The 17,797-nt window shown below is 36.9% G+C and overlaps 1 protein-coding gene across 1 annotated transcript in view; it reads right to left on the reverse strand.

The window, feature by feature from the left end:
• The window catches only part of bard1 (BRCA1 associated RING domain 1), a 44,148-nt gene that overhangs the window by 18,496 nt on the left and 7,855 nt on the right, over positions 1-17,797 (reverse strand). The window contains 5 exon segments of the mRNA XM_055215979.2: positions 1,681-1,776; positions 5,855-5,990; positions 6,109-6,235; positions 13,611-13,783; positions 14,267-14,347. Coding sequence (XP_055071954.2) covers positions 1,681-1,776; positions 5,855-5,990; positions 6,109-6,235; positions 13,611-13,783; positions 14,267-14,347 — 613 coding nt within the window.

Here is a 17,797-nt window from a genome sequence, read left to right on the forward strand (position 1 = left end):
CACAGGCGCACACAAAATGCATTCGGCCTTTCGGTGCACGTGCGCACCGTGCCGAAAGCCCTGAACCGAAACGGTCCGGTTCGAATACACGTACCGTTACACCCCTAATATATATATATATATATATATATATATATATATGAAGAGTTTGGTTCCAAAACGCAATAAACGCCATTTTTGAAAAAAATGAGTTACTGCCAAAATCAGTATTATATCAGGTCAGTAGTTAAAAGTAAATTCTTAATTTTACGCAAAATCCAATATCCGCCGTGTTATTCTGTCATCTTTTCTCCCTTTTTTCCCAAAATGCGACAAACGCCACTCCCACTTTTTTACAGAACGCAATAACTCCATTTCTGATATTACAGCCCACCGTTCACGCAATGTAAACAAGCAATGGCGGACGCGCGTAGTACACGGAGTCCTGGTTTTCCTCATCTACTTTGTACTACGTGATCAACAAACAAAACAAAATAATACTTTAATTGCATCGCTAAACCTGTGATGGTTTTCTGTGATGGGAAAGAAACGTAAGCCATCAGCATCTAACAATTTCCCTGAGAGGCACTTGGGAGACGGGTGCTTGTTCTCCCGACAGCATCAAGCTTCTCATGCTAACACATTGACCCCAGAGGATCTTATGAAAAACTGTACATAATTTTACTCAAAGTCAACGAAAATCGAGCAGGACCAAAAACATTTTACAGTCGATCGCTGTGAAAGACGTTAAGCGAAGACGTCAAGTAACCGCAATGACAGGGTTCTTAATATGACAAAGTAAGTGTTTTGATTAATAACATTAATGTTTATATTTTTAATTAGTGTGTACAACTAGTCAACTAAATGAATATAACATGGCAAAGATGAATGCACATTTATATAGGCTATTGATTCAATAGATTTATAGCATTTTGAATAAAAACTTGTCATGGATTTATTGCATTTTGTGGAAAAAATAATCCGTTTTTATAATAAATCTTTGAAAATCAACTTATGGATTTGAATTTTTTATGTTTTTATAACCTAAAGATGCTGTGTGAAAGTTTGTAACAGAAAATAGTTGTTTTCATCTTGTCACTTTCTTGGTATAGAAAACACGTTTTTACCAAAATTTGTCAAAATGGATTTATTGCGTTTTGGAACCAAACTCTTCATATATATATATATATATAGATATAGATATATATATATATATATATATATATATATATATATACAGCCAAAGAAGAAGCAGCTTGGCCAGTAAACCCACAAACAAAGAAGAAAATCTTATTGTGTATGATTTGAGAAGACCAGCGTGATGGAGGTAAATAGACAGTGACTTTTGTTGCAGTTTAAGTTAAATCACTCCTCAACTTGGCCCATCTTTGTTACAAGTGGAAATGCCTATGAAGAAATGCAAAGCAGATTTTTGGACCCGATGGGAGGGTTCTAAAATTTTGGAGAGGTGCATGTTAGGCTACACACAGCCTACACATAACCTACACAAAGAACTTTAGATCAAAAAGGACTTCAGAGGATTTGGGGATTGTGCGTGATTGTGCTTCTGTGTAACACCATAAAGACATTAAGGCAAATACTAATATTCATGCAAACTCATCTACATGGGCATTATCTAGTGTAGCAATCTAAAGCTTTTTAACTAGTAATGGCTCATTACTTTGAGTGCTATGGACTTACAGTTAAAATGGAGGACCCAGCAGCCATTGAGAATGCCCAGTCGTGTGGTCAGGGTAGACGGCAGACTGGAAACATCTGGTACAACCACATGGGTGACTGGAAAGACATTTAACAGTTCAATACAACCACATCTTACCATTTATATCAGACCAGTATAATGTTATAATATTATATCTACATAACTGTATCCACTTTGTAAACATAGATGCCCCTGAGACTTCTGACTTTCCAATAAAGCATAAACTGATTGTTTAAATATTGCATTATTTAAAAAAATATAGACTGTGCACTGCATTTCCAAGATGAGTGTTTAGCAACAGATCTGTTTACATAGACAAATACTGTTAAAATGTTTTCAACATACACAAAGATACACAAAAGAAAAATCAACAGCAGAAATGAGATATCCTAAAACACATTTCTGACTCAGGTTTGTTTGTGTAAAGAAAGACACACAGAATAAATTAAGAATAATTTGTCGAAATAACAGGAAAGGAACAAAAAAGGAACTAAATTACATATTTGGATGTTATTGAACAGGTATTTTCTTTGCTAGATATTTAAAATCCATTTAACTTCAAAAGGCAACAAAAAAGGCAACAAAAGATGCACTGACTTGCAAAATAAGCATGTAATCAAGTTACAGGGCTAAGAAATGTACATTTATTAGATAAAAATAAACAAAACAGAGATGGCGATAAAGAGGCATTCCAGCATCTATGGCTATATTGGAGGCGAGAACTGGTAAATCCGTACACAAGTTGATCCACTAGGACTTGTGGACTTCCTCAGAGTCCACACTTTGATGACATCATATAGTGCAGACCTTAGGGACCCTTGACGAGCGTCACGGCAGAAATATTGCCCATCAGTGTGAACTCCTCCCAGCCGACGTCTGATTCGTCGGATTGCTCTTTCACAATGATTTCTGGGTTGGTAAAGTGCGTAAAACCTGCAGCAGTGCGGGCTTTGCCAAAGACCCCATTAAGGGTGAAAAGGGGGCGCTGATGAGCACACTTCGGAGCATCAAAATGACATATGGGACACTCTACGAACTCGTAGACTAAGCGAGCTTGTGCAATTTAGGCCACGAGACCGAAAGTCCATATTAAGTGCGCCATTTGGGACAGGGCCATCCTCCACACAGAAAGGCCACCTGACCTAGCCGGGGTTCGAACCGGGGACCTTCTTGCTGTGAGGCAACAGTGCCCACTTATGGGTTAAATGAATACTTTGAAGTTGTGAAAAACAACCCTCCTTGTGTACGGCACATTCCTTTGGCGCCCCCCCCAAAGAAAATCTATGACAATAACTAGTTCTAAAACTTAACATGTTCGTTAAACAAAACATATTAAATTAGAGCCCGACCGATAAAGGATTTTGAAGGGCGATACCGATACAAATGTTTGTTGGTTTTAAAATCCGATATTCCGATATATCGGCCGTTATTTTTATTTTTTTATTTCAGAAACGCGCAACAAAACATTAACAGATTTCCCGAACATTCGTTATTTGTAGTTATTTATGAGTTTTAACTAAAATAATATAATAATGCATTTTAAAAAGAAACTTGTTACTTGTATTGTCTCGTGACCAACTCACCATGAACTCACTTAACCTTTGTTCTCTCTGCCCAACTCTGGCTGGATCAGCAGGTTGCAGGATGTGACGAGTTATACAAACTAAACAACGGCAGCAACACTCATGACTTGGTTGAAGGCTGTTTTGTTCATTTTTTTTTTATTCATTTATCGGACATTATGAATACCGATAGTTTGGAAAATGCCTAATATCGGCCGATAATATCGGCCTGCCGATATATCGGTCGGGCTCTATATTAAATTATAAAGCCTAATTTTTATTTCTTATTTTTAGGTTTAATTATACAGAATTCATAATAAATTTATGTATTTTATAAAATTTCATAAAACTGGGGCCCCCCTGGCACCATCTTGCGGCCCCCAGTTTGAGAACCACTGGTGTAAAATATGGTTTTGCATGCAGACTGTCTACGAAAAAAGAACAGTACGCTGTCACTACCATAACTAAAGCCTTGTCACTAAAAATTTCAGGACCAAAAAATATCTGAAACCACTCAACCTCAAAAAACCAACCTGTGGCTCATCGTGATCCAATCTTAGTCCATAGTAAGAAATAAAGATGCTCTGCAGAGAGGCTCCAAATCAATAGAAGAACTACAATTTACCAAGCCTATAAAATAACTTTCATTCAAGAGAACCACGGGAAAGAAACAAAAAAATTGTCGAGAGACAAACGCACAACTCTTATTCTTAGAGAAAGACACATTTTGCTTCAGCTACATGCGCTTATGAGAAACAACTTCAATTACTTTAATTCTGCTCGGTTCCAACTTCGATTGCCTAGCGGACGAGAAACGCTGTTTGTCTGCCGGTGTGATTTTTGGAGTCTGAGGGCTCCAGAGAGCTTCATTTGTCACTAAAAGGACTGACTTCATAATGTAGGATTTTATAATCTTCTCATTCTCGAGCTGGATGGCTGCTAATGCTCTTCTCACAACTCACGATGGGACAAAAGCAAAGAAAGAAGCGGCACTTCATTTCACTGCGTTAAAAAGATTTCATTGTTTTTTATCCATCAAATGCTGAGCTGTTTTGGCTGTCCATGTGGTATTAGTATAATCCCATTCTCAACAGACTCAAAATAAAACCCATTTGATTCACATTTAATATTTTGTTAGAATAAGCTAGTACACAGATTGGGTGTGAACCCATGTAAACTCTAGATTCTGTGTTTAGTTTAATCCATAACTAGGCCATATTATGAAATGTAAGTAGTTTATGCAAGCATACCTTACAAAAACAATACTGGTGTGCATCTTGAGACAAAACAATGGCACTAATTCATTTCAGTGTACAGGGTTCCCACACCTTAGTTAACTTCAAATTCAAGGACCTTTTAAGGACTTTCCAGGTCCAACACCCTCAAATTCAAGGACTAAATGTGGGGACACATTTCAAATGAGTGCAAGGTTACCCGTGTTACCTTTTAAGATTGTTACAGTTCCCTTTCGAGGGAACTTGCGCCTGCGTAACTGCTGCGACACTTTGGCGATGCCTCCAGGGGTAAGTGCGTCTGAATGTGTATATCAAATTCAACCAATGGTGAGGCTTAATGACAAAGACAGGAGCCGTTTCTCAATATGCGTTCTTGTCTGTACTTGCGTTCTTGTGGACTTGTGAAACGTCATCAGTCGCGGCCCAAGTACTGTTCCAATTCAAAGTTCGCATCAAGCCCAAGTTCACATAAAATCCCCGGATGTGTTCTTGATCCGCCCATTTTATCGAGGATGCATCAGAGGAGACTTGTGTGGACTTATGACAGCGAAGTTTCCCATAATGCATTTCGCGTCAGGAGTTCGTTCTTCCGAGTCTGAACTTGCAAGTTCGAACTACGAAGGACACAAGTCCGAGTTTGGCGTACTTGGTATTGAGAAACGGCTAGGGTGACACGGGAGTCAGGAAGTATATCGCTATCTGAAATATTGCCAAAGACGGCGTTACAGGGACGCAGGAATATGGCAAGGGAGACGCACTGTCTCGTTCCCTTCTCAGGGAACAACAGTTACATACGTAGCCCATGACGTTTTCATGTGTCAAACACAACTAATCTCTCTTTACTTCTGGTCATGATGGACGGTGAGAGGGCAGGGCTCAGGAAAAGATTGCAGTGATTGGCAAATAGCAACATGACCCAACTTCGAAAAATCCAATCAAATCCTGGTAGATGAATTCAAGTCCCACCCTACTAGTTATCTAATTTCTTCAATAAATTTCCATTTTATTGTGACTTTAAAACAGGCAAGCACTTTGCCACACCGTGTGTCAAAAAATCTTCACAATGACATCCCAAAAAAAACCCCACCATAACAGCACCACATTTTCATAGATGAATAATAAAAAAACACATCAAACAGCAATGAAACCTCATCCTGAGCATTATGAAAATGCAAACGGTGTACACTGGATTCAATGGTACAGAATGGTAGATAGCCAATTTATACTGTGGTAAATATCCACTTAGTGGGCGGAACTGCATTATTTACACATGAGGGAGATGAAGAAACACATCAGTTGTATACAGTTACCCTGATATAACATTACCCCACCTGCTCAGCTCTTCAAAGGAGGCATACCTGCATTTGAAAAGCACTCGACTGGTTTTCCTCCGAGCAGACGAGCTGCTTTAGCAAGCTGTGTCCTCTGAGTCTGTGACAGCTGACTGCCAATCAGAACCATCGGACCTCCGGTCTCCCGCGCACAGCCTGAAGACTACAGGAATACAAATAAACAGAAAGGTACTTTATTTACAATAACTCTTGACTGACGCTGTCCTACCACAGCATCTAACAAGATAAAATATAAAATAGCAGCGTTTTGGGTCATGTACCTTACAGAGAGTGTCGGACAGCCCCAGAGCAACTGTTACAGGATCGGGTGCCTCGGGGGCGCTTTTTAGGACATTTTGCATTTCTGGAGTCAGCGCATAATCTACAGGCCGCAGGCCAAACATATTCCTGAATAAATATAGCAATGTGTATGTTAACTACATTTTATGAAGGTACAACTTTATAATAAAGTTATATTTGTTAAAACTAGTAAATGTGCAGTGCAAAAAATGATTTTCGATTTGTCTTGTTTTCAGTCAAAATATCTGAACATTCTAAAATTAAGATGCTTTTTCTTGATGAGCAAAAGGACACAAGAAAATAAGTCTAGTTTTTAGACCAAAAATATCAAATTTAAGTGATTGTGTGCAATGGGGTAAGCAAATTTTTCTTGAATTTAGTGTTTAAGAAAAATGTTCAAAAATGTTTTGCCTACCCCATTGGCAGATTTTTTTGCTTGTTTTATGCACAAAATTTCTTAAATTTGATATTTTTGGTCTAAAAACTAGACTTATTTTCTTGGGTCGTTTTGATCATTAAGAAAAAGCATCTTAATTTAAGAATTTTTAAATATTTTTACTGAAAACAAGACAGAAAAACTAAGAAATTTTTTTCTTGAAAATAATTTTTTGCAGTGTTAGTTAAGATGTACTAACGATAATCAATTTTCATCACCAGTTCGATGATGAATACTGTAATTTCTACAGAATTTTTCGTGAACTAAAAATTAATAGATGCTGTAGATGTACTTTTTACTGTTAGTTCGTGTTAGCTCATGCATTAACTAATGTTAACAAATACAACCGTATTGAGTATTAACTTTATTAAAAAAAAAAAAAACATTCAAAAATATACATTCTAAAAGTTTTCCTGTCCTGAAACATAACTTAAAAATTCCAGATTTTACCAGGTTTTTCATGATATTTCCAGTCAATGCATGTGAAACCCTTATGATGCTCAAAAATATAAAGGCTATGAAATTGTTTGCACAGAATGAAGACTTAGCAAGGATATTTAAAGGGACACTCCACTTTTTTTGAGTTACACTCCCCTAGAGTTAAACATTTGATTTTTACAGTTTTGGAATCCATTCAGCTGATCTCTGGGTCTGGCGCTACCACTTTTAGCATAGCTTAGCATAATCTATTGAATCTGATTAGACTATTAGCATCGCGCTCAAATGACCAAAGAGTTTTGATATTTTTTCTATTTAAAACTTGACTCTTCTGTAGTTACATCGTGTACTAAGACCGAATGAAAATTAAAAGTTGTGATTTTCTAGGCAGATATGGCTAGGAACTTTACTCTCATTCTGGCGTAATAATCAAGAATTTTGCTGCTGTAACATGGCTGCAGCAGGTGCAATGATATTACGGAGTTCCCAAAAATAGTCCCCTTGGTAACTTTCAATAGCTGGGGACTATTTTCGGGCACTGCGTAATATTAAAAATATCGAAACTCTGGTTATTTTTCAAGTGCGATGCTAGTGGTCTAATAAGATTCATTGGATTATGCTAAGCTATGCTAAAAGTGGTCCTGCCAGACACGGAGATCGGCCGAATGGACTCCAAAACGGCACAACCCAAATTTCCAACTCTAACGGAACTGAAAAATGAGCATATTTCCAAAAAAAATTGAGTGTCCCCCTAACAGATGCGTTAAATGAATGACTTGGGTTAATACCAAAGTGGGCCTTATGGATCTGTTTGCACACCAACTCATCAGATCATTTGTCTCTGTTGGTTGGCAAAGGAATAGCATGGAAAAAAATAATAATATTAGAGCGTGGGGAGGGAGAAAAAGCGATGTATGTTGAGATTAAGCACCAGCACTGAGATAACACCTGGGGGACAATTAAGAGGTCCACTGGTCCATAAAATTTCATTTGGATTCATGAGCCTCCTCAAAACAAGCCCACAGCCTCTTCACACTCCCGTAGGATGTAAATGATTTTGTTGTGGTGCTAAGCACAGCTTCCAATCTCCAAGACTGACAATCCAATAATACCAAATCTATCTAGTACACATATATGCGCGTGTGCTGCCCATGCGGATAAGATGGAGGGGTGTATTTGTCACCTAGAGCCGAATAAGACACTCGATGCTGTTAAAGACTAATATTAGTAAGCTAAACCCCCCCGGTAACTGCATCCATCTCTCCGTTGACAAATCAGACACAGATGCCCGTGGTAACGAGGACCAATGAATCACAGATCGATGGTGATGTGAAAATTAGTCCTCAGAGGTCCTCCAGCTGTTTCTTTTCACATAACCGAAGCCATCAGGGGCGTCTGTGCTAAGCACCGGAGCTAACAGTGTCTCATCGATTAAGAGACGGGAGCACGTTCCCTTGGCTTGGATCAAACAAACAAACCAATCGAGCTTCTGAAAGTCCAATCGGAGAGTTACACAGATTTCAGTTGAACGGTTCCTAAACCAAGTTAGCTGCCTACATAGGCAGCATTTTAAGGGATCTACTGAAACAAAGGTCATTACAAAAATCCATTAAATTTAATTAAAGTACACTGTCTTCTAAGTTACATCATTTTAGCTCAATCTAAGCATCACGTTTCTTTCAGTCCATAGCAAAATTCATTTGGAACTGCGTATGGTCTCAAAGTGTGATGTTTGGTTAAATTAAATACAAAAGAAAAAACAATTGGGAAATTATGCAAATACTGTATGAATGGAAAAAAATCTGCTGTTTTGGGTGAGACAATGGATTGAAATCTCAGATCGTACCTAAATAGGGCTGTCAAATGATTAATTGCATACAAAATAAAAGTATGTATTTGCATAGTTTATTATGTATTAGGGATGCATAACGATTAATCATTAATCGCAGTTTTTGTTTACATCATATATGGGTGTGAACTGTTTTTAATAACTTTGTATAGAAAATGCACACACATGCATTTATATATTTAAGAAATGTTTACATGTGTATATAAATTCGTATATTTATGTATAATTTATATTATATATAAATATAAATACTTAATATATAGATTTTTTTCTAAAAATTATACATGCATGTGTGTGCATATTTATATATACATAATTATTATACACAGTTCACACACATATATGATGTAAACGGAAACTTTTATTCTGCTATTAATTAATTGTGATTAATCGTTATGCATCCCTATTATGTATATATAAATACACACATAAATGTATAAGTATAAGAAAATTTATATATAGAATATATAAAAAAAAATATATATATATATATATATACACACACACACGTGTAAATGTTTCTTAAATACATACATGAATGTGTGTGTATTTATATATACATAATAATTACACACAGCACAGATGCAAAAAATGCCAAAAAAAATCACTTTTATTTTGTAAGCGATTAATCGCAGTTAATCTTTGCCCAGCACTAATATTTATATATATTAATATATATATTTATATATATGCAGCATTAAGAATCATTTACATATATATACATATATAAATATATAAAATTTAAAATGTATATATGTAAATGTTTCTTAAAGGTACATTATATGTTTTTAGCAGCATCTAGCGGTGAAATTGCAAACCCTCAATTTTAAAACGCAATGAGAAGCTACGCTAGCTGCCACAGTACGAACATATGTCGTTTTCGAACATATGGCTACTGTAGAAATATGGCGGAGACTTCTATGTAAGGAGACCCGCGGACCGGTGTATGTAGATAAAACGGCTCATTCTAAAGTATTAAAAACAATACAGTTCATTACGTAAAGTCTTTATACACCACTGTTAATGCACATATGTACATTATGTTGCATTTCTGTCAAGAGATCCTTCTAAAAATGTAATTGCACTTTTAAATATAAACATGAATGTTTATGTTTTCAAATAGCCTATACAAATTAATTACACAGTGCACACACATATATAATGCAAACACCAACGATTAATTGCAATCAATCGTCTTAAATGATGCTAACATTTATTATTTTATAGTTTTTTTGTTTGATTTTTGCAAAGAATTACCAAAGGCACATGTTGATTTTTCATCTTGTACAGTATGATTTATAGGCATATTGGTGATATTCATATATCTTCATATATTTTTCATTCAAAATTTTATCTGCAAAATTGATTTGCTGTCAAAATGGTATGATATACAACACGGTGAAAAAGCTATATATTCATAGCTATAGACCGTTGCTCCGTCTGCATTTACAACAATGTTAAAAAACTCCCACCTCCCAGGCTTTAAAAGGCAATTGCCTATGTAGGTACTGTGGTAAGAAGCTCACAAGGTTTGTGAACAAAGCAACCAGTTCTGTCTCAGTTCAGTCTGACACGCAGTCTCCTAAGAAGTGCCTTCTCAGATCTGAAAAGCATTAAAGATTACCGCTGGTACAACAGAGATGTACCAGTCAATTTATACAACGCGCCACGGCTCAGACTGTCGCACGAGCTCTCACCGTAGCCCCTCTGCACCGGTTCTAGACCGCGAGGAGCGAAAGTGATTGATTATGTCTGACAGGAGTGGATTGCTTCTGTGCGATGCTTCTATGACGGAGCTGATGCTCCACTTCACCATTGACTAACGAAGCATAAATCTGCTGATGCCTTGCTCTCTCCAGATGTACAGCACGGCACAGCGCCAGTCAATCAATGTACAAAGGGCAGACAGACAAAAAGATACGGACAGGGGAGCATCGCGCATGCAAACTAAGAACTCCCGGGGATGTGAGCCGCAGAGTCCCGCCGAGCATCCGTGTATCTGAGCTCACTGCCAATCTTCTGGAAATAAGAGTTCATTAAGATAAAGGGCATGTGCAAGGAGGTAGGCTTCTATTTTTAGAGCAGACCATCTCTTTGCCAGCTGTACAGCGAAGGCACATTCATAAGTTACAAGATATGAAAATAAAATGACTGAATAAGACATTTAGGCTGGAAAGGGGTCTTGTGATGTCACAGACAGTGTGATGGTATTTACGTTATTTGTATGCAAGAACGAAACTGAAAATGTAATGTGAATAGAGCGAAATGCATTCCAAAACTGCATTTTTAGACAAAAGCATCTGCCAAATGCATAAATGTAAACAAAGTTAAGCTAAATTTAGCTGGCTACAGCTGCCAAGCAACGTGACAACTGCATCACAATGCAATTTCCAGACCACACCAGATGCGACATGACTATGAGATCAACAAAATCACAGCCAATCAGAAGAGGGGGTTAACAGAGCTTTATCCAAAAATCCCTCTGTGGTCAACATAAAAAATATACATAAAGTAAATAATCAAATTAAACATTTGATCATAATCAATACTAAAAAATACAACTTGCAATAACAGTAACTAATACTTATTTTAATACAATATATAATTAATAAATAAAATAATAAATTAGATTTGGTTTGAACTTTCTTGTTTCCAATAGATTATCTTCAAGATCTTAGGAAAATTATCCATTGTCATACATATAGGTGTGACCCCAAATAGTCGAAGAAAATATATTAGGCTAACTTATAACTATCTTTCTCCCAATATATTAATATACAGCCTATAATGATAATCTTATGCAAATGATATATGAAAAAGTAGCATTCAAATTTTTTTTTTTAATAAATCCAACAACCTCTGTGACAGGGTTACACGTCCATATGGGAAGAAGTTTCCAGAATAATATTCCATTGCGAAGCAGTTGTCTCTTTGTTTCTGCAGTTAAAAAGACAAAGGGCCCTATCGTACATCCGGCGTAATGCAGCGCAATGCGCGTGTCTTTTGCTAGTTTGAACCCGGCGCAATTAGCATTTTCATTTAAAGTCAATGGCGCAATATTGTTTTTGTTATTTAATGAGCGCCTTTAAATGGGACGACAATGCACGTTTGTTTATCACATCACAAACATGGAGGCGCAGCAGTATTAAAATGTAAAAGATTATTATTGAGTGTCTTTGACATAATTGAGGACCGATTACGAGACGTTTTGAAGGCGTAAAGAGCTGCTTCACCTATAGGCTGGTAAGTATTAAATGTTCTGCTTTAAACAAATGCAAATATTGCATTTATTTTGAAATGTTTTTTTTAATGCTAACAAATTTATTTTATATGATGAATTTGTACCTGTGGGTATGCTGAGATTAGAACTTTTTTAAGATATGCTTTTAAAAAAAACTCACGGCGCTGTCCAAGTGCTAAAACGTTTCGGCTCTTCACACGTTTGTAAATTCTTTATCTATTGTTTGTTACAAATAAAGTATTTTTAGAGTACAAACCTTTTCTTGCATATTTGTAATTATTTTTTGAGATTACACTGATCATCTAGGCTGTCCATACATTTACAGCAATTAAAAGCTTGCTAATTTGAAAGGTTTTAATACAAAAAAATAAAAATTTCAATACAAATAAAAACAATGCAATTTTTTAACATCAATCTTAAACTGGTGGTACCAGCGCAACTGGGTTTTAAAGGGGATGAAAGATAAGACTTTCATTTGTTTTATTGCATGTTACACCCAAAACATACCCATAACTCATTAGGAGAATAGGAACAACCCTTTTAGACCATGCGCTTGGCGCATACACCATTTTTCCCATGGTTAAATTAGCAAAAGTGGAATTGGACACGCCCGTTTAGACCGTGCTCTTTAGGCAAAGCACTTAGATCATTAAAATAGGGTCCAAAGTTGGCAAATCTGGCTATATTTTCTTTTTTTATATATACAAAAAATGATTTCCTAAATAAAATTCAAAAAACTCAATCTAAATAATCGCCATTGTGGCTGGTAAGGACAACCAGAATTTAAAGCTTGTGTTTGCAGTATTAGTAAGGGGCCAGTCACACCAAAAGCGCTTTAAACGCTTGCAAACGCAAGGCGCGACGCACTGCCTTTTTTTAAAAAAAGAGCAGTGCGACGCGGCTTTTTTAATATTGCCAAGCAACCACCGAGCCAGCTGTCTTGTCAATCAAATATTGAGGCGTGAGCGCTCTTTTGCTGTTAACTGTCATATTAGCAGAAACTTTAAAAAGAGGACGCTTGCTCTGACCTTGTTTGAGGATGAGAGGAGCACAAACACGCAGGAGAGAGTGAGCGAGTGGAGTCCGGTTCTTCAAAGCAACTGTAAACTTCCCTCACCCCAACGTAAGGCCCGCCTCTCCCCTCATTCGATTGGACAATGGAAAGACACGAATGACGTCGGGCGCTTCTCCGCTCTCAGCGCTCCTTCAAAAACGTGTGCGCGGCAGATGGCAAAAAACCGCAAGGCGCTCGGCGCGCATAAACAGCGCGCAAACGCGCCCTGCCCATAGAATATCATTCAAAAAAGGCGCCTGCAACTGCCATAAACGCTTTTGGTGTGACTGGCCCCTTAGTCTTGAATGTTAAATGTAAAATACGAAGCTGTTTGCACTGATGCCAGACTTTCAATGAATGATATTATTATTGGGTTTAAAATCTCTAATGTTCAGGGCTGACGTCCAACCCTAGCAATGGGTGAGCAGTAGCATGTTTAAACAGGGTGTGATGTTAAGTACTAACAGTACAGTTTGAGACGCTCCCCGCTCAACCAGGAGTTTGACAACTGCTACGTGCCCGTTCCTCACGGCGTCATGAAGTGGAGAGTCGTTCTGATATCCTGGAGTGTTCAACAGCGCTCCCTGCTGTAGCAGTTCCTCCACAACTCCTAGGTGACCAAGATTACATGCCTCATGCTAAAATAAATAAATAAAATACAATCATGTAACCGGGAATGGGCAACATTTATATTTCAAGTCATATTCCTAAACCATGGTCAATAAAATAAAGTTAATTATAATGAAACTGTATACAATAAAGCAATTACAGCAGCGGCAATTATTAATATCACTTTATATTTTTGAAAACACCCCTTATGGTCTGTGTATGCTCACTGGTAATTTAAATGGTAAAATTAATTGTATAAAAAACACTTCAAACCTCTTATAAGATCTGCACTGCTTAATACGTTATTTCCCCATATCTACACTCTTGCATGCAATTATTAAATCCCTCCCGATGTACATTTACCATTAAATTAAATGGTACGGAAGATATATTCGCCCAACAAGGAAAGCTTTCCAGACATTTTCAGTCCAGAAAACCCCATAAGTAACAAGGCTTCCATGAGTAAAACATTTATACTGGATTATGTATGTGTGCGTGTTCTCATCTCTCACCAACGGCGTCCAGCCTGCATTGTCCTTCAGGTTGGGGTCGGCTCCCTGAGCAAGAAGCTTGCGTACCTCCTCCACATCACCCTGCAGAGAAGACCGGGGTCAGAACGTCAGTAGCGGTATTGATCATTCAGACTTACACAGTGACCTAGCATCTATCATTAAATGGTCTCACTGTTGGAATACTAACAAAGAAAAATCTCAAATACAAGCAACACAATGAAGTTTGTGCGAGTTGTACTCCACTGGTGTGAAAAGTGAAATAATAGGTCATAAGTCTATACCAAGCTTCTAGTTGAAATAAAATTTTTAAAAGGGACATTTCACAAGACTTTTTAAAAAAGTAAAATAAATCTTTGGTGTCCCCAAAGTACGTATGTGAAGTTTAGTTTAAAATACCACATCATTTATTTTAGCATGTTAAAATTGCCACTTTGTAGGTGTGAGCAAAAATGTGCCGTTTTTGGGTGTGTTCTTTTTGAATGCAAATGAGCTGATCTCTGCACTGATTGGCAGTGCCGTGGTTGGATAGTGCAGATTAAGGGGCGGTATTTTCCCCTTCTGACATCACAAGGGGAGCCAAATTTCAATTACCTATTTTTCACATGCTTGCAGAGGAAAGTTTTCCTTTTTCACATTTTCTAGGTTGATAGAAGCACTGGGGACCCAATTATAGCATTTAAACATGATTCACAATATGTCCTCTTTATAGAGGAAAACACATCTTTTGTTGCTGCCATTGTTTTTAGTTTGACTTGAGATTTAGTTGGTTAATTTTTATGTAGGCGTCGATTTCAGACATACTTGCCACAAAATGTCAAGAACAACATACAACTGTGGTTGGATATCTTACTAATTATGTGAAAGCCTCTTCATCCCAGTCTTATACGTGAACCTGGACCACAAAACCAGTCATACAGTAACCACATTTGTAGCAACAGGCCAAAATACATTGTATAGGTCAAAATTATCTATTTTTTTGGGCCAAAAATCATTAGAATATTAAGTAAAGAAATATCATGTTCCATGAAGATATTTTGTAAAATTTCTACCATAAATACAACCCCAAATCAGAAAAAGTTGGGACACTGTAGAAATTGTGAGTAAAAAAGGAAAGGAATAATTTACTAATCTCATAAACTTATATTTTATTTACAATAGAATATAAATAACAAATCAAATGTGGAAAGTGAGACATTTTGAAATGTCATGCCAAATATTGGCTCATTTTGCATTTCATGAGAGCTACACATTCCAAAAAAAGTTGGGACAGGTAGGAATAAGAGGCCAGAAAATTGTAATGTACATATAAGGAAAAGCTTAATGACTAATTTGCAATTTATTAGGTCAATTGGCAACATGATTGGGTATAAAAAGAGAATCACCAATTCCCTCAATGCTGCGGTGAAAAATAATTTTCTGAGTTTGTCAAAGAAATTGCAAAAAAAAGTTATCATCATCTACAGTGCATAAAATCATTCAAAGGTTTAGAAAATCTGGAACAATCTCTGTGTGTAAGAGTCAAGGCCGGAAAACCATACTGGATGCCCGTGATCTTCGGGGCTCTTAGACGGCACTGCATCACATACAGGAATGCTACTGTAATGGAAATCACAACATGGGCTCTGGAATACTTTCAGACAAAAAAATTTCGGTGAACACAATCCACCGTGTCATTCGCCGTTGCCGGCTAAAACTCTATAGGTCAAACAAGAAGCCATATCTAAACATGATCCAGAAGCACAGGCATTTTCGTTGGGCCAAGGCTCATTTAAAATGGACTTTGGCAAAGTGGAAAACTGTTCTGTGGTCAGACAAATCTAAATTTGAAGTTCTTTTTGGAAAACTGGGACGCCATTTTATCCGGACTAAAGATGACAAGGACATCCCAAGTTGTTATTAGCGCTCAGTTCAGAAGCCTGCATCTCTGATGGTTTGGGGTTGCATGAGTGCGTGAGGGATGGGCAGCTTACACATCTGGAAAGGCACCATCAATGCTGAAAGGTTTATCCAAGTTCTAGATACATATGATCCCGTTCAGACGTCGTCTCTTTCAGGGAAGACCTTGCATTTTCCAACATGACAATGCCAGACCACATACTGCATCAATTACAACGTCAAGACTGCATAGAAGAAGGATCTGAGTACTGAAATGGCCAGCCTGCAGTCCAGATCTGTCACCCACATTCGGCAACAAAGAAGACCTAAGACAGTTGAGCAACTAGAAGTCTGTATTAGACAAGAATGGGACAACATTCCCATTCCTAAACATTGGTCCTCCTCCAGCTGTTCCTTATATGTACATTTAACTTTTCCGGCCTCTTATTGCTACCTGTCCCAACTTTTTTTGGAATGTGTAGCTCTCATGAAATCCAAAATGAGCCAATATTTGGCATGAGATTTCAAAATGTCTCACTTTCTACATTTGATATGTTATCTATATTCTATTGTGAATAAAATAGAAGTTTATGAGATTTGTAAATTATTCCATTCCTTTTTTACTCACAATTTCTACTGTGTCCCAACTTTTTCGGATTTGGGCTTGTATATCAAATACATATTTATCATTAGTATTATGTATGCTAAAGACATTATTTGGACAACATTAAAGGCGATTTTCTTAATACTTTTATTTTTTGCACCCTTAGATTCCAGATTTTCAAATAGTTGTATTTCGGCCAAATATTGTCCTTTTCAGCTTTCAAATGATGTATTAATCTCAATTTCAAGAAATTTACCCTTACTGGTTTTGTTGTCCAGGATCACATATAGGTTTTAAATCTCAATCTTATATCTCAAATATGACAATTTGACACTTGGAAGATGAATAAAGTTATAATAGCATTTAATGAACACATAAAAAAATGAAAATGCACTTTTAATTTTAATGGGGACATATCATGAAAATCCAAATTTTTCTATGTTTAAGTGCTATAATTGGGTCCCCAGTGCTTCTATCAACCTAGAAAATGTGAAAAAGATCAACCCAGTGAAAAATGTGAAAAAATAGGTAATTGAAATTTGGCTCCTCTTATGATGTCAGATGGGGATGATACCGCCCCTTAATCTGCACTATCCAACCACAGCGCTGCCATTTAGTGCAGAGATCAACTCATTTGCATTTAAAAGGACACACCCAAAATGGCAAATTTTTGCTCACACCTTCAAAGTGCAATTTAAACATGTTATAATAAATTATCTATATTGTATTCTGAGCTAAAAAAAAAAACTCTGGGGACACCAAAATTTTTTTGACATATTAAAAAAGTCTTGTGAAATGTCCCCTTTAAATAAGGCTTCCAAATCAGTTGAAAGAAACGAGTCACATTTATCATATGCCAAACCAACACTAAAACTTTAACCTTCAATCAGACATCTTTTGTTTATGCGTTCACAAAAATTTACATTTTGTAATTTGCTAATTGTTAGCTCAGTGCAGTTCATGGTAATAAAAACACCTTTTGATTTCTTTACTTTTGTACAACAAACAATTTAGGTACAGTGTTGGGTCACCATTTGACAAACACAGGTGCC

Source organism: Misgurnus anguillicaudatus, chromosome 17 (genome assembly GCF_027580225.2).
Source record: "Misgurnus anguillicaudatus chromosome 17, ASM2758022v2, whole genome shotgun sequence".
Classification (NCBI taxonomy): domain Eukaryota; kingdom Metazoa; phylum Chordata; class Actinopteri; order Cypriniformes; family Cobitidae; genus Misgurnus; species Misgurnus anguillicaudatus.